We start from the raw sequence: 25546 nt of genomic DNA, 5'->3' as shown, positions 1-25546 counted from the left end.
TCTGATCAGGGCCGGCCAGCTGTGGGGAGGGACCGTGGGAGGTTGGCTGGCTGTGGGAGGTTGGCTGTGGGAGTCCACTGACCACCAGGGGGCAGCTTCTGCATTGAGCATCTGTCCCCTGGTGGTCTGTGCATGTCACAGTGACCGGCCGACCAGTTTTAACGATCGCTTAGGCTTTAATATATATAGATAATAAAAGCCTAATATGCAAATTGTCCCCTCAGGAGTTCGACTGACCAGGAGTTCGACCGCTTGCTATGATATGTGCTGACCACCAGGGGGCAGCGCGGAATGAAGGAAGGCCCTGGCCGGCAGCCGGGAGAAGGAAGGCCCCGGCTGGCCCTGATCACCAGCCAGGCCTAGGGACCCTACCCATGTATGGGTTTCATGCACTGGGCCTCTAGTATGTGTGTGTGTGTCTACATACATACATACACACACACACACACACACAAACACACACACATACACACACAGTGGAATATTATTCAGCCATAAAAAGAAAATCTTGCCATTTCTGACATAGATGTACCTTCAGGGCTTTATGTTAAGGAAATAAGTGAGAGACAAATGCTTTATGATCTTACTTGTATGTGAAATCTTTAAAACAAAAAACAAAAACAACCAAGCTCATAGAGAACAAATTGGTGGCTGCCAGAGATGGGGGAGGGGGGCTGGGCAAAATAGATGAAGGGAGTCAGGAGGTATACACTTCTAATTATAAAAACATCATGGGATGTAATATACAGCTTGGTAACAGTAGTTAATAATGTACTGCATATTTGAAAGTTGATAACAGTAGATCTTAAGTCTTCATCACAAGAAGATAATTTTGTAACTATATGTGTTAATGTTTACTAGACTTATTGTGATTATTTTGCAATATACAAATATCACATCATGTTGTACACCTGAAACTAATATAATGCTATGTCATTATCTTCTTCTATGCTAATATGCAAAGTGTCCCCTTGGGAGTTCGACTGGGAGACGGGAAGTTCGATTGCTTGCTGTGACGTGTGCTGACCACCAGGGGGTGGCATGAAACGAAGGAAGGCCCCGGCTGGCAGCCAGAAGGCCCCGACAGGCCCTGATTACTGGCCAGGCCTAGGGACCCTACCTGTGCACAAATTTCATGACCGGGCCTCTGGTATCTCAATAAAATAAGTACCAGTCCTGTTGGCAGGGATATACACTTTATGTAGACATTCAGAGATCCAAGCTTTGCCTATCTTGTGACCCTACCATTCCTTAGAGCCAAAGGGAGAGGGAGACTACCTCTACTTTGAAGGGACCTAGGAAATTCTTCCCGAAAAGGAGGCTTTTAAAAGAATTATTCCAAAATAAAGTGTGATGGTGGATTAGATTGAGGAAGTATAGTTAGCACTTTTTATTTATATTGTTTGTTTTTTCAGGGATCTTGTATTCTGAATATGCTAAGAGATTATCTTAGTGCCGATACATTTAAACGTGGTATTGTACATTATCTCCAGACATATAGTTATAAAAACACAAAGAACGAGGACCTGTGGAACAGTATGGCAAGTGTGAGTATGTTTTTGTGTATCTCTGCGCTTGGGATTGACAGGCTTATTATCATTTTGGGTGTTTGTTTTTTTCTGCATCATATTAATCCCTCTGAGAAGAATCATGAGGGTTTTCTACAGGCCTGCCTGAGAGTGACGTGTATATTTTCGGTTTTTAGATTTGCCCTACAGACAGCTCACAAAGGATGGAGGGCTTTTGCTCTCGGGGTCAACATTCATCTTCATCCTCAGTAAGTTTTTACATCTGTACACGGTGCCCCTCTTCGCATTCTTTTCCACCACAGCCTTTGAAGGTCGGCTCTGTGCCAGACTCTCTGAGGTCCTCAATTATATCACCCTCGCTCTTGATAGGACTGCATTTAAACCATAGCAGACTGACAGCCTTTCACAATTTTTAAAGAGTTATCTACACAAGGGAGTCACACAGCCTTCTTTGGTAACACGTCTCACTGATACTAATTTCTTCAGCTTCACTCTCTGTAAAGCAGTGAATTTATGACAGGTTTCTGTGAGAGTTAGGGCTTTATCAGTCAGGCTGTGTCGATCACTTCCAGAGCTCTTCATTTGGGAGGAAACATGATGGCAGCGAGCATTCCTGAGCCCTGACTCTGCGTCAGGCACGTGCTAAGCACTTATGTGCATTATCGCCTTTACTCTTCACCGTCAGCCCATGAGTGGGGCACTGTTATCCCTGTTTTTACAGATGTGAATATGAAATCCAAAGGCATGTGGTTAGTAGATTGCAGAGCTGGGATTTGAATTTAGTTCTAACTTGTGTTTTTAACCAATAAGCTATAAAGAATTCAAAAAAAAAATCTGAATCACAAAACAGTCTACATCTCTGCTTATCTGGACTTGTGGACTATTTTCCTAGGCAGCTGTGGGTTAGTCTGGAGATTTAACAGAATTTCATCCATCATATTTTTATTTTCTTGGCTTTTTTGTTTTTAGAGGCAGCTTTCTTCAGAAGTTTGTGGATTAGTTCTGTAGCATATTTTATCCTTTTACTAACTTTTAAATATTTCTTAAAAGCTTTTCTTAGTATCAAAGAAAACATCCTCTTTTGAGTTCATGATTGCTTGTGGAGTGTGGGCCATCTGGGTGTTACCGCTTTGGGCTTTGGAAGTACAGGCTCTTGAACACTTTTCCCCACCTGCTTATCTGGGAGCCAGCATTATTCTGTAGGTGTGGGACACCTGGCCACTTTCCCTTCTCTTCATTCATTCATTCATTCATTCATTCATTCATTCATGCACATGCCTACTTTGTGCCTGGTGCCACGCCCAAGGCATGCCCAGTAGAACCAGATATGGTACCTGTTCTCAAGACACACATGTGTAGAGAAAGAGAACAGGAAGTAACTGTCAGTGCTTTCATGGACCACATTCTGTGCTTGGAGACAGTGGGGAAGGGAGCAGGGCAGGGGCTGGGAGCGGAGGAGGGATCAGAAGGAGTTTCTCAGGGGAGGTGGCCACGGATAGTAGCTCCGTGTGTGAGCAAAAGCTTGGGTTCCGTCTTTTCTTAGTTGGGTCTAAGTGGGTCATGCATCTGTGTTTTTCTGTGTCAACCAGCACTGGCAACAGGAAGGCCTTGATGTGAAAACCATGATGAACACCTGGACGCTGCAGAAGGGCTTCCCCCTGATAACCGTCACAGTGAAAGGGAGGAACGTCCACCTGAAGCAAGAGCACTATATGAAAGGCTCTGAAGGCAGCCCAGAATCTGGGTAAGGGTCCCTGAGGAAAACGCATTTGGTTGCTTCGGTAACATCTGCCTTGTAGGATAAAACCTTGTTTTTGAAAGAGTGCCCTTACCTTTATTGCTAAAATATTTCAATCAAATCTGCATATCCTATGAAGTTGATTTATACACCACCATCTCCCCAAGAGGATGAAGGTGGCTCTAAACCTTGGTTCATCTTGGTGAAGCTGATGATGTATAATTAACATGTTTTATACTTTGATAGGATGCTAATGTCCAGTTATTGGCTTGAAATAAGCTCTAAGGAACTGTCACTAAATTACAATAGTGCCTGGAAATTACTGGGAATTAGGAGAGACTCAGTTCTTTTCTTTGGGAAGTCTGAGTTGGATCCTGGAACTTGTTTGCCAGCTTAACAGGACAGAAGGACACCATTGGAAATGACACACTGCAGCTTGACTGGCCCTAGATGGACACTATTTTAAAAATGTTTTGTTTCAAAAGAATTTTACACTTAATACAGAAGTTGTAAGAAGAGTGCAAAGAATTCCCATATATTTTAACCCAGATATAATGTTAACTTCTTACCACGTTTCTCTCTCTCTCTGTCAAGATATGCTTTCTCTATATTTCTCTCTCTCTTCATATATGCCATATATATGTGTGTATATTATACATATGGCTTTCCCCTGTTTGAGAGTAATTTGGAGACATGGTAATCCTTCACCTCAAAATCCTTTAGTGTGGTATTTTCTAAAATACAAGAACATTCACTTATATAACTGTAGCATAGTTATCAAAATTATGAAATAAATTTGATGAAATGCTATTATTTAATCTAAACCTTATTTAAGTTTTTCCAATTGTCCTAATCATGTCTTTGTAGCAAAAGAAAAAATATTCTGGTTCAGGCAGGATTCAGTATTAGGGTCACATTGTGTTAATGGTCACATTTCTTCAGTACTTTTTCTCTGAAACTGCTGCTCAGTCTTTGTCTTTTTTGACCTTGACACTTTTGAAGAGTACAGGCCAGTTATGTTATGGAATGTCCTCCAGCTTGGTTCTCTGCTGTTTCTTCACGATCAGATTCAGGTTTTGCATCATTAGTAGGAATTCCATAGAAGTGATGTGTTCTTCTTAGTGTATGATTTAGGCGGCACATGATGTCAATTTGTGCCATTACTAGTGGTCACGGTTTTTAAGTTCGGCCCTGTGAGCTCCCAGCCAATCACTGTAAAGGCTGTCGGGGCTCGCTTGAGCCCAAATTCCTAACTCTACTTAAGGAGCCTGAGAAGGATGAATAGTGCCTGAAAAACAGGATAGGGCTGTTTTGATCTCTTGGCTACAGCAGCTTTGGTACCATTCTTTCTTAGACTAGCCAGTGCCTGGCACGTGATAGGTGATTTAATAACTGCTTGTTCAGTTGAATCAACAAATGAGCAATTCATCCTCCTTTCTTTTAGGTACCTGTGGCATGTTCCACTGACATTCATCACCAGCAAATCAGAATCGGCCCAGAGATTTTTGCTGAAGACAAAAACAGGTAATTTGTTGGGGAAATAACTAGGTTAATGCAAGAAGGAACTATAGAGCTGTGCAGGATTTAGATACCACCTTTCTTTTGCTATTTATCTTGGTTAAAACAAAAAGGACCAGGTCAACCTTTATCTTCAGCAGATCTCTGGCTTTCATTTTCTAGTGAAGACTATAGGTTGAAAATCCTATCTGGTTGCAAAAAACGCCAATATCTTGCCAGATAGAGATTAAGACAGTTTATTTATATAATGATAGAGAGAAGGGATTACCAGTGAAAAATCCCCATTACTTTGTTAACATTGCTGGGCTATATCGTATGTATGGCCTGAAATGTGGCTGCATTCTTCTCATAGATCTATAAATCTCACGAAATTAGTACCTAAAACTAGTGTTGGCTTTTGTCGATGGGGATGCTGTTTTTTGGTTTCTAAAAGAAACATGTTCAATCTGAAACTCATTTCAGTATTAAACTTGCCTGTAGTTTTGTGGTCTAGTCTCTGATCAGAAAAGCTTTCATCCATCAAGAGAGAAAATAGAGCTATGATTTATTTTATTTGCTCTAGATGTGCTCATCCTCCCAGAAGAGGTGGAATGGATCAAATTTAACGTGGGAATGAATGGCTATTACATTGTGCATTATGAGGATGATGGATGGGATTCTTTGACTGGCCTTTTACAAGGAACGCACACAGCAATCAGCAGTAATGATCGGGCCAGTCTCATTAACAATGCATTTCAGCTTGTCAGGTAATACACGCTCCTCAGAGTCTTGGTTTATTTCTGAAAGCAGCTGTTATCACTCAAATTCTTGATTTCTAAAGATGAAAATGATTGATTGCTAATAAGAAGTTGAAGGGTGTTTTCCCCTAAGTTCTTCTAACAATCCAAGGTTGCTTGTAGCCGTATGGTTAACCTCCTTTCTGTGTCTACTGAGTCAGGTAAAGGAAGGAATCTGTGTTTTAACCTTTTTCATTAACAGCTATGATCACATGGAGGCAAAAGTGCAGAAAATCAGGAGACCTACTCCCTGGAGAAGCTTCTTGGCTGGTTTCTAAAGCCTTGTCCTGTGGCTTTCTCTGGCTCTAGCCCTGCTTTACCAGATCTGGTTCCTCCCCCGCTGGGTTAAAGGGGTTTCCATCCACCCCTGCCCGCACCTGGATCCTTGAACTTCACAGCCTCTTAATGGAATACAGTATTTGGGCAGAACAGAAGTCCTAAGGGAAATCACTCAGGTAGAAAGGAATAATTTATAATTGCCCTCTGCTTCTAAATGTCAAGTTCTTCCTCATCGGGGCCTCTTGAGGTGAAAAGTAGCAATGGGTGATAAAATAGGGGGTGCATAGCCTGCTGTTTCTGCATGCCTACTAATATTCCCCTCTGTAGCATACTACTGCTTACATCTTAAATCTTAGAGGATGTTGTGTTTATATGAGCATATACCTTACCACTGAGGCTTTTAGCATCAACCCTAACGAAGGGTTTTTATCTATATTCGGTTCTGTTGGAATGGAGAAGAGGATGTGTTGACTCCAGAGACTTATAATGTCAACTGAGTGGCAGTCTCTCTGACTAGGCTTCCTGAAGGATCTGTGATCAAAATCCCGATCAAAGATCAGCACACAGTTTCGTAGAACAGACCCTGCCCTACTTTTTGTCTTAACCACAAGTTAGCCCTAGCTCTGTTGTGTTTGACCAACTCCCTTCACCGTGTAAACATGCCGATGTTGTGTTATTTATGATGGAAAAGATACTAATAGGAAGATCCTTATTTATAAGGGGTATTGATAACTGGTTGATTTTTTTTTGCTGGTAGATTGTTAAAATATTTTTTGAAACAAAAAGTTAACTTCCTAAATTTTCTTTTAAACTGCTCACCATGGTGTATCCTGACCAGCATTGGAAAGCTACCGATTGAAAAAGCCTTGAATTTAACCCTGTACTTGAAACATGAAACAGAAATTATGCCTGTGTTCCAAGGTTTGAATGAGTTGGTACCTATGTATAAGTTAATGGAGAAAAGAGATATGAATGAAGTGGAAATTCAATTCAAGGTAAAAGCCTGAAATAAATTGAGTGGTTACTTAAGTGGTTTGCTTTTATATGGGTGTGCAAGAATTCTTATTGTCGTGTCTGTGTGTGTAAAAAATATGTATATGTATATCTATATATCTATATATCTCGCTATATATTAAAGAAAAGTAAATAAAAATTAACTTAGTATTTGGATTAACTAGCAAAGATATTTGGTTTTATTTTAGCACTAAAGGTAGACATGGAACTATGAGACTCTGTACTTAATTTTCATGGATTTCTTATTCCCTTCCTTTTGCATATCCTTTAATTCATTTTACTTCTGTATTATGATGGCTGCTATTAAGATTTTCTGGGACTCAGGTACTTGAAGAAGTACAGAGTTGTTATTTTTTGGCAAAAGTTTACGAAGTTCCATTGTAAAATTTGCCTTCAAAATGTAGTCATATAAACTCTCTTAGTTTATTTTTTAAAAGTGGCAGTTTATCTTGATTTTAAGTAGATAAAGATATATTTGTAAAAGATTGTTATACAGATACTAAAATAGTTCATCATTTCTGTGTCTGAGAACTTTTATAATGAAACTAGAGGCCTGGTGCATGAATTCGTGCACAGGTGGGGTCCGGCCAGACCCGGAGGAGACGACGGCGGTTGGCCAGCTGACCCCGTCCCCTGGTCGAACTCCCAGTCAAAGGGACAATTTGCATATTAGTCTTTTATTATATAGGAAATAAACAGAACTGCATGGTTTTAGAAATAAGAGTTGTTATTACACTTTGTAAAATATCCCCCCTCACCTGAGTGTACTGGATTACATAAGACATGTGGGGACCTGGGACTGTACTGCTGACACCATGGTTTTCCCTCAGGGCTTTCTCATCAGGCTGCTGAGGGGCCTCATTGACAAGCAGGCATGGACTGACGAGGGCTCTGTCTCAGAGCGAATGCTGCGGAGCCAGCTCCTCCTCCTCGCCTGTGTGCGCAAGTATCAGCCCTGCGTGCAGAGGGCAGAAGGCTACTTCAGAGAATGGAAGGAAACCAATGGAGATTTGAGGTCTGTCCTTAGCAAACAGCTAGTTTGTTCATGAAAGGGGTGCCTTTTCTATTTTCCATCATCGCTGCTACATGTTGGGAGCAAAACGAACTAGAAAAAGTCTTCCTGGCCTCCCTTTTTAGGAAAACAAATTACTTTTTAAGATTTATCTGTGTATCTCTCAACTTGCAGTAATGCTAGGAGGGAACTTCTAAGCACAAAAGTCAAATATCTGGAGAGTTAGAATGGGATTAGAATAGTTCCCACTTTATGCAGCCAAAGGTACAAAACCTACCAGAACTGAGACAGCCGCACTGCCAGGAACAGAGGTGATGCCTCTCACAGTAGTTTCTTTGGGTCTCCAAAGTCCCGACAGGAAGTGCCTAGTAGTTGCCTATGCTATGTAAGTACAGTTCTTCCTCTATGTGGAAATTTAATTCTCGCTATACTTAGGTATATCTGGGTCTTAAATCCCACCTGGGAAACATTAAGCCCATAGTATACATGCTTCCATTGAAAGACATGCTTATAAGTGGTGGCCTTGTTGGATTCCTAAATGGATTACATCTTGAGTCTAGTGTGAATCCCTTTCTTTTGGCTTGACAAGTGACCACCTATTGGGAGTCTCCCGGTGTCATTAAAATGTGTTAGACACATAGGTACTTGTGAAAGTGGCAGTTCATGTTAACATTTTTGAGACCACTACTCACAACCGAATTTTAGATATTTTCTCTTGCCTCTTTCAAAAAATTTAACTGAAGGAAAGGTTATTTTGTTTAGATTTCCAGGCTTGCTTCTCTGATCACGAGGCCATTTATCAGTTCATAATGGGTCACCATTCTGCATCTAAACACAGTTCCCGCAACTCTGACTCTAGCCCGTGTGCTCTTTCCCACAGGCTGCCCAATGATGTGACGATGGCAGTGTTTGCTGTGGGAGCCCAGACCACTGAGGGATGGGATTTTCTCTATCGTAAATATCAGTCTTCTCTGTCCAGTACTGAGAAAAACCAAATTGAATTTGCCCTCTGTATTAGCCAAAACAAGGAAAAGCTTCAGTGGTAAGTAATTCATTCATGTTCATGTATGAACAAAGGAATTAATTTAGATCAGATCTTTCTCGCATCTGTTTTTGTTCTGTTGAGCAGGAATTGCCTATTCTTCTGGGAACATTTATATTAGTGGGGAGACGGCTAACGAGTATCTTTTATATATATAAAAGCCTAAGCTACCCTTAGGACCAAACGACTGGAGCCACTGGTCGACCAGTAGCTATGACGCACACTAACCACCAGGGGGAAGATGCTCCATGCAGGAGCTGCTAACCATCTGTGGCCGGCTAGTAGCATCAGCGTCCGGCCCTTTCGTGCCTGGCCCAGCGACCGTCACCTCCTCTCCTGACTCCGCCGGAGCCTTTGGCCCAGGCTGGGACGGGGAACTGGGGGTGGGTGGTGGCGGACGCAGCCCCTTTTCCAGGGGGGCCAAGGGCCGGCTCCCTCCTCGGGGCTGGCAGTCAACCTCCCACACCCCACCTCTCCCCCCGGATGGCAGGCCCTAATCAGCCTGCCGCCTGCCTGCCACAGTGGTGGCATGGTGGTGAGGGAAGGGGGGTGGGGAGGCAGGAAACCACGCAGTGGTGGGTCACAGGCATCCGTTTCTTCCAGGCCCAGCCCAGTGACCGTCACCTCCTTTCCCAACCCCGCTGGGGCCTTTGGGCCCTGGGCTAGGACAGGGAACTGGGGGGTGGGTGGCTGCAGATGAGCCTGCCGCCTGCCTGCCACAGTGGTGGCATGGTGGTGAGGGAAGGGGGGTGGGGAGGCAGGAAACCACGCAGTGGTGGGTCACAGGCATCCGTTTCTTCCAGGCCCAGCCCAGTGACCGTCACCTCCTTTCCCAACCCTGCTGGGGCCTTTGGGCCCTGGGCTGGGACAGGGAACTGGGGAGTGGGTGGCTGCAGATGAGGCCCCTTTCCCAAGGGAGCTGAGGGCCGGCTTCCTCCTTGGGCCCGGCAGCCAACCTCCCGCGCCCCGTTCTTCCCCACAGCTGGCAGGCCCCGATTGGCCCACGGTCCCTCTCCCTGTCCCTTCCCTCGGCCAGCTGGCCCTGATGGGCCCTCATTGCCGGCCAGGCCTAGGGATCCTGCCTGTGCACGAATTTGTGCACCGGGCCTCTAGTGATAAATAATTAGGGAGAAGCTGGTGTCAGGAAAAATATTTAAAGGAGCATATATTTGTGTATCTTTAAGAATAACAAATTTAGAAACATATACTTTCTTAGCTCCTCTTATGAGAAAATGAGAGTATATGTGAGAATGTGCAACCTCCCACACCCCACCTCTCCCCCCGGATGGCAGGCCCTAATCAGCCTGCCGCCTGCCTGCCACAGTGGTGGCATGGTGGTGAGGGAAGGGGGGTGGGGAGGCAGGAAACCACGCAGTGGTGGGTCACAGGGATGCGTTTCTTCCAGGCCCAGCCCAGTGACCGTCACCTCCTTTCCCAACCCCGCTGGGGCCTTTGGGCCCTGGGCTAGGACAGGGAACTGGGGGGTGGGTGGCTGCAGATGAGGCCCCTTTCCCAGGGGAGCTGAGGGCCAGCTCCCTCCTTGGGCCTGGCAGCCAACCTCCCGCGCCCCGTTCTTCCCCCCAGCTGGCAGGCCCCGATCGGCCCACGGTCCCTCTCCCTGTCCCTCCCCTTGGCCAGCTGGCCCTGATGGGCCCTCATTGCCGGTCAGGCCTAGGGATCCTGCCTGTGCACGAATTCATGCACCGGGCCTCTAGTGGTAAATAATTAGGGAGAAGCCGGTGTCAGGAAAAATATTTAAAGGAGCATATATTTGTGTATCTTTAAGAATAACAAATTTAGAAACATATACTTTCTTAGCTCCTCTTATGAGAAAATGAGAGTATATGTGAGAATGTGCATTGTGAATACTGTGTGTCAGTTTTATTGTTACATAGCTATAGCGAGTTTACCAGGGCTCTGGTTACCTGTTTATCTTTTTGGTCTTTGTTATTGGCAGGCTGGCTTTAAATTATTTTATGGAATAACTTTCTCATAACTTCTCCAGGGCATATTCATTGCTAACATTTCTTCTCTTAATCATTCTAGGTTACTAGAGCAAAGTTTTAAGGGAGATGTAATAAAAACTCAAGAGTTTCCAGATATTCTTAGAGCTATTGGCAGAAACCCAGTGGGATATCCACTGGCCTGGCAGTTTCTGAGGGAAAACTGGAATAAACTTATACAAAAGTAAGTAGTGCCAAAGATTGTGCTGTGCCTGGGGAAGTTCCTCAACCCGGCTATTTTTTTTTTAATTTGTAAAACAACAGTGACCATTCAAAGGGGGTTTTTGACTGAAGCTAGAAAGTAGCGGTCCTTACAGTATCCTTAGACAATATAAAACTCTTAATTCATTGCTAGCCCATGAATCTGGATAGTCAGGGTTTCTATTCCATCTGGAGTAATCCCTTCCCACACCCACTGACCTATTAGAAGTCTCCTGCTCAGCACCTTTGCTGACTTGTATCTGTCCTTGTCTAACTTGTGCAGCATCACTACTTCTATCATTTTCTTTTGGGTACTTCATCTTTTATTCACCTGTTGGTGTCTGTTTTTTTCAACTAGATCTTAATCCATTGGAGGGCAGGGATCATGTCCATGTTTTCCATGCCTAACCAGTTTTTACATACATGCTATAATATAAGGGGCACCTAGAAATATATGTTGAAAGAATGAATATTTCACAGTATAACTCGACAGTTTCCATTTCTAGGTTTGACCTTGGCTCACCTTCCATAGCCCACATGGTGATGGGAACAACAAATCAGTTCTCCACAAGGGCACGGCTTGAAGAGGTAAAAAAAAAATCTTTTTAAGCTTAAGTGACAATTAGCGAATAAGTATGGGGTAGACAAAATATTTTAAGGGTGTGATGAGTTAGAAATGAATTTTGTCGCTTAGTAGGTGTTCCTTTTGGGTGCTGTAGTGTTTTTAACATAAGCAAACATCAGTTGTGAATGAACTAGTAAAAACTGTGCCTCTTCCCAAACACATTAAGAAGTTTTAGCCTTGCCATTACGAAGTTCAGAGCTTAAAGGTTACTTTAGATGCGGAATCCCTGTTTTGGGATGATAAAAGTGATCATTGGAAGTGTAAATAACTGAAGTGATCATCCAGCCATTGCGAAAGAGGTAGGTCTGGAATCCAGGTTCTCTCCTTCCAAGTTCATGATTTCCTGCTACTTATTTATATGCCATCTACTTTTCAGAAAGAATTTTAGGCAACTTATAAGGTCCAGATATAAAATACATGTTAAAAAAAGAACACAAAGCTGCGTGATGGACAGAAAGAGGTAACTGTCTGAAGGATTTATGCTGAGGGTAATTTATTGCACTCGAACCCTAACATTATCCCAGCTTCCCTAGCTGTCAAGGAAAAATGAGAAAACAGTATGAGTTATCCTCATTGTCTGGGAAGAGGGAACCACAAAAGCGTACTTGTTTCTGAGTCTTAAACTCTGAGGAATCGGATCGATGGGTTGTTTGTGGTGTCCCTTCTAGGATACTGTTTTCTGTAGTAAGGTCGTAGAACAAACTTTATGTGGTTTCAAAACTATGCTGTGTTTAGATAAAAACCTGAGTGCCAAATATTAATTTTTTAAGGAATAGTTTCATGTGTAGTCTGATTACACCATGATCCAGCTGGATATAAGGAAGAGTGCTTTGAAAATGCAAAAGAAATGTCATGTCCCCAGCCCCACCCGGGCTTGTAAAATTAACTTGCACATAATATCTCAAGCTTGACCTCCATTGAGGACTACAGCTGTGTGGTGACCGCAGAGTTGTCCATAGGCTGTAACTAGCTAGATAGCTGTCCATAGACCAGATCTGTGGCAACAGAATATTCTGTTCACTCGCTTGTTCATTTGCTTTCTCATTAATTCAAGACGTCCTACTCTTGCTATATGGCAGGCTTGGTTTGGGTTCTAGGGAATGAAGATGAACAGAATAGACAAAGCCCTTGCTCTCATGGAGCTTAAATTCTACGGGGAATCAGACAATTACAATTACAGACAAACAACCTTTGTCAGGTTGAAGATTGACTAAGGCAGTGGTTCTCAACCTCGGCTGCACATTAGAATCACCTGCAAATCTTTTTAAAATCCTGATTCCTGGGCCCCATCCTCCAGAAATTGTTTCTTTGTTATGGGGTGGGGCCACAACATTAGTAACAAAGAAACAGAATTTCTGGAGGATGAGGCCCAGAAATCAGGATTTTAAAAAGACTCCCAGGTGATTCTAATGTGCAGCCAAGGTTGAGAACCACTGGACTAAGGCAAGGTAAGGATAGAGAGTGCCTGGGGCGGGGAGTGGTGCTGTGTTTTCTAGGATGATTCGGAGACGCTTCAGTGGACATCAAAGGAAATGCAGGCATCTAGGAGGAGAGTGTTGTGTGCATAGGAAACATCAGGTGCACAAACTGAGGCAGGACATGGAAATGAAGAAGCCTGAGATACTGTCATAATAGAGAGCGTCCTACTGCCTTTTAAAACATAGGAGTCCTCCTGAGCCCTTCCTTCCCCTCACATTTAATCCATCCCCGAGTCCTGTCGGCCCTGTCTGTGGCATATGCATCGTATCTCTGCACTTCTCTCTGCCACTTACCCCATACAAGCTTTTCTTAATTTATTTTTTTTCGTCTGGTCTATGGTGATTGCCTCCTAACTGGCCTCCCTCCTGCCACTTGCCATTAACCAAATCACTTTCCACATTTAAAACTGAATTGACTCCCTTCTTGTACCCCCACCTATTGTTCTTGCAATACATTCCAAACCTCTTTCCTGTGTGCCCAAACTGGGATGACCTGGCTCCTGTCCACCACTCCAGCCAGTTCTCACTTGCTCTCCTTGTTCACTGTCTCTCGATACTCCAGGCACTCAGCCTCCCCCTGCTCCTGGGCCACCAGCTACCAGTATTTCTCTGATCTCAAAGGCTCTGCACTTTCTTCTCTGCCTGGCTGGCTCTTTCCCCAACTTTTCGCTGGAAAGGCTCATTTTATCCTTGCAGTGGTTCTCAACCTTCCTAATGCCATGACCCTTTAATACAGTTCCTCATGTTGTGGTGACCCCCAATTTCATTGTTACAAATTGAACATGATTAAAGCATAGTGATTAATCACAAAAACAATATGTAATTATATATGTGTTTTCTGATGGTCTTAGGCGACCCCTTTGAAAAGGTTGTTTGACCCCCAAAGGGGTCGCGACCCACAGGTTGAGAACCGCTGCTTTAGAGGTTCCAGCTCGAGGGTCACCTTTCCAGACCACTCTGTGTGTAGCAGGCTACCCCCTCCACAGTTACTGTCATAGCCCTAGTTTATTTCACAGTTTATATTAATCAAAGTTTACTGCCTGTCTTCCAGGTAGACTGTAAGCTCCCTGAGCGTAGGGTGCTTGTTCGATTCACCGCCACATCCTCAGTTCTAGCACAGTAACTAAGGCAAGGGGTGAATAAGTTCCAATGTAAATAGGCGTGACTAAATGGATGAGGTTGCAGCCCTGACACAAGCTGGGTTTTAGGTTCTGCACCTTACCACATTCTATAACTGCATCCTCTGCAATGTAGAGATGACCCTCATTTAACCAATGAGGAGACTGAGTCCCAGAGAAGTTAAATTATTTGCTCAAGGTCAAACAAGTTAGGGTAAACCTGTTTTTCCTTGTATCATGCTGCTTGTTGCACAGGAAATGTTCTCAAGGAGGCAGTTTTGAATCAAATACTCAGATGACATGCTGCGTTTCCCAAATCAGGTCATATAGGAGAGAGGCTTCGGGGGTCAGAAAAAAAATTTAAGAGCAAGTGTTAAAACTGGTTTTGTTGCCAGTCTTGTAGGTGTTCTTTAGTGGTACTATCGTGATGGGCTCCTTCAGGTTTAGACAGTTTGACCAAGGGGTAAGACTGTCGATGAGGTGTGACTGTTGAGGAGTGCTCAGCGTGATTTTTTAGCTGAATATCAATTAATCTTGAGTTCTGAGAGGGGGAAAGAAGGTTGAGCTGCAACTTGGGACAGAGAAGCAGAGTGTTTTCTAGGCTGCTGCAACAGGAGGGCATGCCTCTAAGCTCATTGAAAAGTTGCACTGGGATAATTTTAAAACCACCTTGCATCATTTAAAATTGGGATTTGGTCTTTCAAAAACCTATTCTTACCCCCTCTTATTTTCAAACTCGTGATATTATGGCATGGTGGTGTTATTTTTTTTTTTTTAAGGAATTAACTGTCTGGAATCCATGCTGAATAGACAATACATCTTGGTCTAGACTTGCTTTCTGTCTACAAAATCAAAAATTGATGGATTAATGCTGTGAAAATTTATGGGAAAAGGTTAATAACCCTTTAAGGTGAAACAGAGTAGCACAATGATCAATGGTGTGGCAAAGCCAGCCCATTCCTCCTGTGAGCTTAAAGGGGTCCAGATACCCAGCGATGAAACAACAAAAACCTATTTTCCTGGAGGGAGCCAAGAGTTTCTTATCTCTTTAAAACTATGGGGAACTTTGTGTGGATTTTATCTTAAGGGAACAATACCTGGATTGTGGATTAAGATAATAAAAACTTGGCAAAGTTTGGGGTATTACCACCATAACTTGCTAAGAACCCCATTCCCCACAGTGTTTCTATAATCACACACAAGGCCAGGTCCGTGGAGAAAGACTACACTTATGTGGTTGAAACTGTTTTGCTTGGCAAAGAAGACACTCCGCACATTCTGCTCTTTAGATACCATGTTTAAAAAAATGAAGTTAGCATCTGTGTGTCTATAACAGAATACACATTAAATAGACACACTCAATTAAACCTTAATTATAAAGTGGTAAACAGTGAAGTCTTTTAGAATCTGGCAACTGTGAATAAACTAAAAAACTGCAGAGAAAAAAAACACACACACAAAACTTGACATCATGAGGCATGAGCTCATTTCATACAGCTTAAGTTTGTGTACATAATCGTATCCAGACACCTGGCACTGCCTTCCGTATAGAATTTTGACAAATGCTGGAATTTTGGCTTCAGTTTTCTTTTAATGAGCCTGGACTTGTATACTGTAATAAAGCAAAATTTTAAAAACTCATTTTTTTTCTCTCACAAGGTAAAAGAATTCTTCAGCTCTTTGAAAGAAAATGGTTCTCAGCTCCGTTGTGTCCAACAGACAATTGAAACCATTGAGGAAAACATACGTTGGATGGATAAGAACTTTGATAAAATCAGAGTGTGGCTCCAAAACCAAAATCTTGAACTGCTTTAACAATCTGTTCCTAGTTGGTTCCTGTGATCTCTAACCACCTAAATTTTGTTGAATGTGAATACCTTCAACCTAAAGATGGCTGTTTGGACTCCCCACTGAAGACACCTCCTTTTTCTTAACTTCTTACTCATTTGACCGGTCCTGTGAAAAGCCTGGCTGTTAATTTTTCCATCAATGCGTTATTTCTATTGTGTGTTTCATTTACAGGTGTTGCCCGCAATGTAAACCCACGTGGTGGGTTTCTCACTACTGAAGAGTAAAGTACCATATTCTTATTTTTTATTTTATACTTAAGCCCCACAGCCTCCAAACCCTTCCCTCCCATGTGTTTGTCATTCAGAAACTGTTTTTGTTAGTCTCCTTGGAATGTTGTGAATGGTGGGAACTACTAACAGTGACAATTTGGATCTGCCTTTTAGATACCATGTTTTAAAAAGATTAAGTTTGCATCTGTGTGTATATACAGAATGCACATTAAATAGACACACTCAATTAAAGCCAGGATGTCTGATCTGCTTCTACCTTCTCTTCTTTGCCCATGCCCTGGGGCAAAGGTGGGGCCACCTCCTCGGGCTTCCTGGCCCTCTGGCTTGTGGTCAGTCTCCCAGGAAGGCAGATTGGAGCTGGGGTGGGAGAGAGGAGGTGGGTGTACTCCCCTAGTTCCCTTCAGGCTGCCTCAGGCTGGCCTCCACTGAAGGTCTCCCGCTCTGGAGGTGGCCCCTTTGCCCACTGAGCCTCCCCCATCTCTGCCTTCTAGCAACTGCTTCCTTCTCATCCCCTCAGGATGAGGGGAGAAGTGGCAGTCTGGCTTTTACTAGTCTTGGCTGTACCTGTGGTTTCCATATGTCCCTGCCCTGCCTCTGCTTAAAAACAAAACACCACCTTGTATGACACCCTCCTCAAGCAATCCTAATTGGAGTGTCATCTACTCCTCAGGGATCCTGACCGATAGTGTCCCTTCTGAAACAGCAGAGTGCCTTCAGGTCTAGAGAAGGAACCTGTCGCTTGAAGTTGAACCTGAGAGCTGTTGGTCCTTAGGTAGGTGCTGCTTCCCCTCCCTGCTCATTATTTGGCCTAGTTTACAATTCCTGAGTTACTCATTATTGCCACCTATTGCCAGTAAGTCATTGCAGAGTCTTCTGTAAATGATATATTGTGAAACTGAAAATACTTGCTGATATTCCTCTAAGTGAGAAGTCCTTTATGAAGTTTTTAATGTACCGCAGAATTTAAGATAAAGGAATGTGATAGGGAAAATGTCAAAATGTGTTCTGATACATGAGGAATAGTGACTTTTCTGGACCTAAATGTGTTTACAGTTCCCTTTTTAAACATATTGCATGGTTTAATAGTTTGAGATATAGAAACAGAAATCACTGGTAATTTCTACCCCAGGCATTTTCCTTCCAAAAACATACAAAGCCAAGATTTGAGTGTAAAATATTTTTAATTGTATTTTACATCTTGATTAATGAAATACGAAACGTGGAAATAGTGATCTTCAGTTTGGTCACCTGAGGAACCTACTTTCCGTTGCTTTTGGAGAAGTCCATTTCCTAAATGGACACAATATTGCACAACAATGTGCAAAACCTGTTTGGTAATAAAAGGTTATAATTTACCTGTAAGCAGATATTTGCAATTATTTCCTCCTAATTAGATGGGTGAAAAGGACTGCTTTGGATGCTGAAGCTGACTCAAGTCATCATTAATTACAAACACCCAACACTTGAAGACATTTCTAATAAACAAAAAAAGCATATTCAGAGTACCTTAAATGTTTACTTTTACAGGCATTCCTTAAATCTCGGGATTTTGGTATGTTGTTTAGAAATACTATATATGCATCAAGTTAATAATACTGCAGCCATATCCTTGCAAACACACCTGTCAGTGTCCAAGGTTTTACCTTTTTGAACAAACAAAAACACCCCACTTTGTACTACCCAAATGGAAGAATTAGAGACATAGTTAAAATCCCTCAGGAAACATGTGTTTTATTTTCTTGTCAGTGCCTTGAAGAGGTCTGTTCAGTCACCATAACACTGGCTTATATTTCCCAGACGTAGAATAATAGAAAAATGTCCCGTGTCTCTGATGGGACAGACATAGCATTTAAAGTGGGTGAAGCTTGAAATCCCATAGGTACTGCATGATTTTTAAAAAGAATTTATAGAGGGTGTTAACAAAATTTGACGCCCATTATAAGCAGTGTTATTGTTTTTGTGTCTCTCCCCCCCTTATTAGACAGTATTGGTGGTGATATATTTAGTGAAGTCAGCTAAGTCCTAATAAATAAAACCCCCACACAAAGGCTAAGGAAGGCTGTGCTCTCTGAAATAAGAAATTCCAAATCAGTGTATGATATGTACCTGATATCTTTTCCTGCATTCACTATTGGGAAGTAAAGATGAAATTAAATATTTATCAAAATCTCATCAATGACCTCAGTGCTATGTTCATGAGCAATTCAGAAAGATCTAAGAAACCATTCGAAGTTGCAGGACAACAGAGCCTAGTTCTTAAGTTTCTGTGAGGGGGAAGGGAGCGAATTTTTAAATTCCAGATTTCTTTTTTTAAAGCAGAAGTTCGGTTTTGTATTGGGTAAACCTAACTTCCCATAAAGCCAGGTGCTATACAGTGCAACAGACTAAGCAAACAACCGCTACTCAGGTTTTATATAGAGTGAGTGGAAGCACAGGGTAACATAGTAAACCAACAGAGTTCAAGCCATATGAATATTCTGAGTAGATTTTATTCTTGAAACTTGCTATGCAGTGAAATATAGTCTGTATCTTGTTCTTCTGACTTGATTCAAGTCTCAGTAAGTATGTTTTGCGCGGCTATAAGGTGCATAAGTCCTAACCTCTGGCAAAGAGTTTAACCTGAAAAGAGGCGCAGTGCTTCCTGGACTGTCCAGGTTAACTATCAATTCATTATTAGCAGCCCAAGAGGAGATATGTGCCCGATGTACAATATTTAATGGGCTTATAAACATTAACCCAGAGAAACATCAAGTACAGTTCAAAAGCCCAAGGGGAAAGGGGTAATGAGAAATCAGAACATTGACGAATGTTTACAGCATTGTTTTCCAAATGCTAACAATAACAACAAATTAAGTGCAAACCAAAAATACTAATGAGATTTACAGGCACTGCGTGTAGAATGTGCAAAATTTTGCAAAGGTTTTTCCTGTTATTTTTGTGTGTGTGTGTTGCTTTAAGAAACTATCAAATATATCTCTTAGAAATATAAAGTTCCTTTCTCTCCCAACTGAAGGCAATTTTTAAAAATTCAAAGTTTATCAATACTCAGTACAATAGCACAGGTGAACCAGGCAAATTCACTTTCTGGGAAAAGAATAACAAACCAACGTTTAGGATGTCAAAAAACTCAACCAAGATCACTGTCTAGAAGCCACCCAGAAAAATTCGTTGTCAAAGCCTTTTGTTCTTCAGAAGTCACCAACCACCAGCTGAAGATTTTATATGTAGATACCTTGAAAAATTCAGAGAAAAATCCAGTGAACCACTTTGGTATGTAGTTTTTGTTGTTGTTACAAGGCATAATAAATGTAATATTTAACAAAAGCATATATATATAGACGAGAAGGAATTTCCTAGAAGTAAACATGAAAGTGGATTATTCATATATTTTTTTTAAATTTTGGAGGGAGTCTTTAGAGTAGTTCTCATCAGCATACCTCCCTCATTATGGGAACTAAAAGTGGAACATGGTGAGAAAAATCTGTATTTTTATTTCCTTTAGGCTTGTTTGGCAAGCAATTATAAGCTTTTATACTTTAGAATAAGATCTCTTCTTTTTCAAGTTAAGGGTCCAGCTCTCAAGATAGATCTCAGAGATTCCCTCATCAATGCAAGCTCCTGAGTCACCATAACGTATAATCAAACATAGTATTTGGCCAAAAGTAGTCAATCTTTTCCTTTGCCCTTGGTTTCAAAAACCCTGTAATTTCCACCGTACCTTAAGGGGTACTTCTCCTCACCCCTCATGTCTTGGTATCAATAACACAGGGGCATTTTACTATAAGAGGTAATACAACATGCTAATTTTGCTTTGCCACAGTAATCTGCAAAATTATGAGCATTTGGATTTCAAAGAGTCAGCTAGACTTAGATGGTCATTTTCTTCAAGAGCCTGGCCTAATACTTTAAAGAGCTCTTATTATAAGATTTTTTTTTTAATATTTCAACAGCACAATCATCCTATTTAGTGCTTTTCAGAGAATTACTCTATAGATTTTGCAATGTGCATTTCATGCCAATCGTTGAGAACATGAAATACTCAAGAAGTAGACTTAGTTTCTCTCGCCTAGAACACATTAGGTTGGTAGAAGATACTGTTGCCCTCATTTGCAACAAACATCCAACTTACCAAATAGTGTGAACTTTAACTTGTATTTTTTTCATCAGCTTTTGGCTTGGAAGTTTCCTCCTTCGCCTAAAAGGGAAAGCAAAACCATCAAAGAGCTCTTTCTTTTCTGGATTAAGTATCATAAAACTGATCAACCAGAAGATCCTTATGAGGAGATGGGCTTCTAAAAATTAAAGGGGAAAAACTTGGTAGTCAATTAGGGAAAATGAGATGGTTCTTTCTAATTATTTTTGTATTTAGCCAAAACACTCTGAATTCTTCCCCTTCAAGTTTATAAGTTAAAAATAACCTTAAGTGATTCTAAATGTTTTTCTTTAGACTTCCTTTTTTTTTTTTAAGACCAAGGTAATTAAAAAAAAGAATATGTAGGTGTTCTTGGATGGAATTGTTCATTCATTCTACAGTGATTCCTCTCCCTGCAATGGGGGGTATTGCTGGCCAGCTAACCCACTCAGCATGTAGGGTTATTATGCTTTCTACTTTTTGTGAAAGGGTTGGTCATATGCTTTGTATAACTGAAGTTAAATAATAAGCAGATTAATCTATTTGAGATAATGGCATGAGCAACTTTGATTTCACATGTAGGTGAGATCATATGTTATTTGTCTTTCTGACTTATTTCACTTAACCTAATGTCTTCAGGGTCCACCCAGGTTGTCACAAATGGCAAGATTTCATTCTTTGTTATGGACAAATAATATTCTATTTTGCATATATACATCACAGTTTTAAAAATCCATTCATCCTTAGATGGACACTTAGGTTTTCATATTTTGGCTCTTATAAAAACTGCTTCAGTGAATATGGGGCTGTACTTAGCTTTCAGAATCAGTGTTTTCATTGTCTTTGGATAAATACATAGAAGTTAGATTGCTGTGAAAAAATGCCATTGGAATTTTGGTAGGAATTGCATTGATAGACTTTGGGTGGTAAGAACATCTTAACAATGTTAATTCTTCTGATTCATAAACATGGGATATCTCACCATTGGTTTATGTTGTCTTTGATATCTTTCAGCAGTCACACAGTTTCTAGTCTGCAAATCTTTCACTTTCTTGGTTAAATTTATTCCTGTGTTACTGTTTTTTGGTGCTATTGTGCATGGGATATTTTCTTTTTCAGATGTTTCATCATTAGTGTAAAGGAATACCAGTGATTTCTGTATGCTGATTTTTTTTTTTATCCTAAAATTTACTAATTAGTTCCAACACTTTTTTGGTTGACTCTTTGGGATTTTCTATATACAAAACCATACCAGCAAATACAAACAATTTACTTTTTCCTTTCCAATCTGAACGTCTTTTATTTCTTTGTCTTGCCTATATGAGCTAGCTAGGACCTCCTATATTGAATAGAGTATTGAGCAGGAGAGTGGGCACCCTTTTCTTGTTCCTGATCCTACAGGAAAAGCTTCAGGTTTTTGTGGGTTTTTTGACATTGAATATAATGTTTGCTCTGGGTTTGTTGGATATGGCTTTTATTATGTTGAAGTATGTTCCTTCTATACCCTATATTTTAAGGGTTTTTATCATGAAAGGATGCTGTAATTTATCAAATGCTTTTTTTGCATTTATTGAGATGATCATGTGATTTTTATCTTTAATTTTATTTATGTGATATATTACATTTATTGATTTACATATGTTGAACTCTCCTAGCATCCAGGGATAAATCCCAATTAGTCCTGGTGTATAATCCTTTTAATGTGTTCCTGAATTCAGTTTGCTAATATTTTGAGAATTTTTGCATCTATATTCATCCTTATTTGGTTTTGGTATCAAGGTAGTGATGGCCTCGTAGAATGACTTTGGAAGTGTTCCCCCTTCCTGCTATTTTGGAAGCATCTGAGGAAGCTTGGTGTTAATTCTTCTTCAAATGTTTGATAGAATGCACCAGTGAAGCCATCTTGTCCTGGTGTGTGTGTGTGTGTGTGTGTGTGTATTGGGAATTTTTTGATTACTTATCCAATCTGTTTACTCTTCATTGGTCTGTTCAGATGTTCTGTTTCATCCTGATTCAGTCTTGGTAGGTAAGAAATGTTACCATTTCTTCTATATTATGTAATTTGTTGCCACATAATTGATAGTAATTTCTTATGTTCCTATGAATAGTTGTAGTACCAGTTGTAATATCTCCTCTTTCATTTCTAATATTATTTATTTGAGTCTTCTGTTTCTTAGTAAGGAATAAAGGTTTGTCATTTTTTTTATTTTTGAAGATCCAGCTTTTAGTTTTGTTGATCCTTTCTACTGTTTTTCTGGTCTCTATTTTATTTCCACTCTGATTTTTATTTCCTTTCTATGTTGGGCTTAATTTGTTGTTCATCTGTTCCTCAAGGTATACTAGTAGATTTAGGTTGGTTTTTTTCCCCAGACTTTTCTAAGTTCTTAATATATGCATTTATTGCTATAAACTTTCCTCTCAGAACTGTTTTTGCTGCATTCCACAAGATTTGACATGCTGTATTTCCATTTCTACTGGTTTTGAGATAATTCTTATTTCCCTTTTAATTTCTCCTTTGACCCATTGGTTGTTCAGAGTGTTGTTTAGTTTTCACATATTTGTAGATCTCTCTTCTTCTTGTTCATTTCTAGTTCCATACCATTGCAGTTAAAGAAGATAGTTGGTATGATTTCAGTCTTCTTAAACTTGCTAATTTTTGTGTCTTGTCATGATGTATGCTGGAGAATGTTCCAAATGCAGCAGCAGAATGTGTATTCTGCTGCTATTGGGTGGAATGTTCTTTGTATGTCTGTTAAGTCAATTTGTTCTCAAGTATGGCTCAATTCCCACATTTCCTTGTTGATTCTCTGTCTGATTATCCATTTCTGATAATGTGATATTGAAGTCCCTTACTATATTGTTGTTTATTGTATATCTGTCCCCTAAGATTTGTTAGTATTTGCATGTTTTGGTGCTTGGGTATTGGGGGGATATATCATTAGAGTTGTTATATCCTCTTGATGTATTGACTGCTTTATCATTAGATAATGACTTTATTTGTCTCTTGTAACCATTTTTGGCATGAAGTCTATTTTGTCTGATATGACTACACCTGCTTTCTTTAGGCCCCTGCTTGCTTAGAATATTATCTTCCATCCCTTCATTTTGAACCTCTGTGTGTCTTCAGAGCTGAAATGAGTCTCCTGTAGGCAGCGTGTAGTTGGGTCCTTAAAAAAAAATTCTTCCACCTGCTCTGTGCCTTTTGATTGGTGAGCTTAATCCAGGTGATTATTGATATGTAAGGACTTACTGCTGTCATTTTATATCTTGCCTTCTGGTTTTTTTTTATAACTCTGTTGTTTTCCTTCTGATCTGTCTACCTTCTGATCTGTCTACCTTCTTAAGCTGATAGTTGTTCATGGTGATTTGTTCATTTGCCCCACCCCTACCAACCATTTTTTTTGTTTTGTGTCTCTGCTCTAGATATTTTTGTGGTTACCATGCGGTTTACAAACAAACAAGCAAACAAAAAACCTGCCTTCGCGGCGCGTGCGTGCGTGTGTGTGTGTGTGTGTGTGTGTAGTGGCCAGAATCATGTTACTGACAGAATAATGACACTACAAAGAAATTTGTGTTATAATCAACTTTGCCTTGACAATTATTGTAAACACTTTGTTCATTTCTTTTATTCACAGACAAAATCTATTGGGAAATTATAAAATTATTTAAAAATTGAAAAATTCCTTTTTCTGCTGATAGCGACTTATCTTTGTTCACCTATAAAGGTTGTATTCTTTTACTCCTCCCTCTTATATTTTAACATGACATATTATCTTTTTTATGCTGTGAATTTGTTATAAATTGTAGCAGCTGTATTTATTTTTAATGCTTCTTTCCTTTAACCTTTATGCTATAATTGTTTAACACACCTTTCTGAGAATTAGCATTTTCTAATTTTGAATATCACTGTAATCAACGTTTTGTGTACTGTTCTCTTTGCTTTTCAGTGTGAACTCCTTTCAGCATTTCTTGAAAGGCAGTTCTAGCTCCCAGCGCCCAAGCAACAAACTCCCTCAGCTTTTGTCTGTCTGTAAAAGCCTTTATATCTCCACATCTGAAGGGTAACTTGGCCAAAATGAATATTCTTGGCTGGCAATTTTCATTTTTCAATGCTTTGACTATGTCATTCCACTCTTTCCTGGCCTGTAGAGTTTCTGCTGAGAAATCTGCTGATATATTAATGGGGATTCTTTTCTTTTTATCCCTGACTGTCTTTAAAATTCTTTATCATTGACTCTTGACAGTTTCATTATACTATGTCTTGGAGAAGGTCTTTTGCATTGAGATAATAAGGCATTCTATTAGCTTCATGGACTTTTATGTTTAGTTCCTTCCCCAGGTTTGAGAAGTCTCAGCTATTATTTCTTTAAGTAAACTCTCTGCCCTCTTCTCCTTCTGGTAGACCCATTATTCTTACATTGCTTTTTATAATGGAGTCTGATAGCTCTCATAGGGTTTCTTCCCCTTTAAAAAGTCTTAGTTCTCTCTCCTCTTCCGCCTGAATAATTTCTAGATTCTATCCTCCAGACTGCTTAATCTTTCTTCAGTCTTATCTTCCCCATTTCCAATGCTTTTCTAATGTATTCTGTATCTCATTTATTGAATTCTTTGGCTCCAGAATTTCTGGTTGGTTCTTTTTTACAATTTTTATGTCTTTGATAAAGTACTCCTCTGTTCATTAATTATTCCATTAGTTAATTGAATTGCTTGAGTTTTCTTATAGGCTGTTGAATATCTTCATAACAACTATTTTGAATTATCAGTTAGATAAGAATATTCCATATGTCTTTGAGTTTGGTTGCTGCAAAGTTGTGGTTTTCTTTTTTGCGATACTGTATTGCTATGGTTTTTCATAGTGTTCGATGAAATGTGCCTCTACCATCGCATTTGAAGTAACAAACGCCTTTCTTATTCAGGTGATGCTTTGTTTACTGTGATTCTGCTTAACTGACTGGCAATTAGAATACTTAAGACTTTTCCAGACATTGGCTGTATAGCAC

At 40.5% G+C, this 25546-nt stretch overlaps 2 protein-coding genes across 13 annotated transcripts in view; one reads left to right on the top strand and one right to left on the bottom strand.

Annotated features, from left to right (window-relative positions):
• Nucleotides 1–16659, top strand: part of ERAP1 (endoplasmic reticulum aminopeptidase 1) — a 32606-nt gene extending 15947 nt beyond the window's left edge. The window contains exons 8-18 of the mRNA XM_005871525.2: nt 1416–1547; nt 1706–1777; nt 3119–3273; nt 4712–4791; nt 5348–5531; nt 6679–6835; nt 7685–7869; nt 8747–8908; nt 10955–11095; nt 11619–11700; nt 15993–16659. Of these exons, the coding sequence (XP_005871587.1) occupies nt 1416–1547; nt 1706–1777; nt 3119–3273; nt 4712–4791; nt 5348–5531; nt 6679–6835; nt 7685–7869; nt 8747–8908; nt 10955–11095; nt 11619–11700; nt 15993–16148 (1506 nt within the window). The 3' untranslated portion in view covers nt 16149–16659. The remainder of the gene's footprint in view (nt 1–1415; nt 1548–1705; nt 1778–3118; nt 3274–4711; nt 4792–5347; nt 5532–6678; nt 6836–7684; nt 7870–8746; nt 8909–10954; nt 11096–11618; nt 11701–15992) is intronic.
• A 1460-nt stretch (nt 16660–18119) lies between these two features.
• CAST (calpastatin) overlaps nt 18120–25546 on the bottom strand; it is a 145220-nt gene continuing 137793 nt past the window's right edge. For all 12 annotated transcript variants that reach the window (XM_014543997.1, XM_014543993.1, XM_014543994.1 and 9 more), the window contains 2 exons: nt 20544–20609; nt 18120–19646 (listed from right to left, as the gene is read on the bottom strand). In XM_014543997.1, coding sequence (XP_014399483.1) covers nt 20559–20609 — 51 coding nt within the window. In that variant the 3' untranslated portion in view covers nt 18120–19646; nt 20544–20558. The remainder of the gene's footprint in view (nt 19647–20543; nt 20610–25546) is intronic.

This window comes from Myotis brandtii, unplaced genomic scaffold (genome assembly GCF_000412655.1).
Source record: "Myotis brandtii unplaced genomic scaffold, ASM41265v1 scaffold344, whole genome shotgun sequence".
NCBI lineage: Eukaryota > Metazoa > Chordata > Mammalia > Chiroptera > Vespertilionidae > Myotis > Myotis brandtii.
This window is presented reverse-complemented; position numbering and strand designations above follow the sequence as displayed.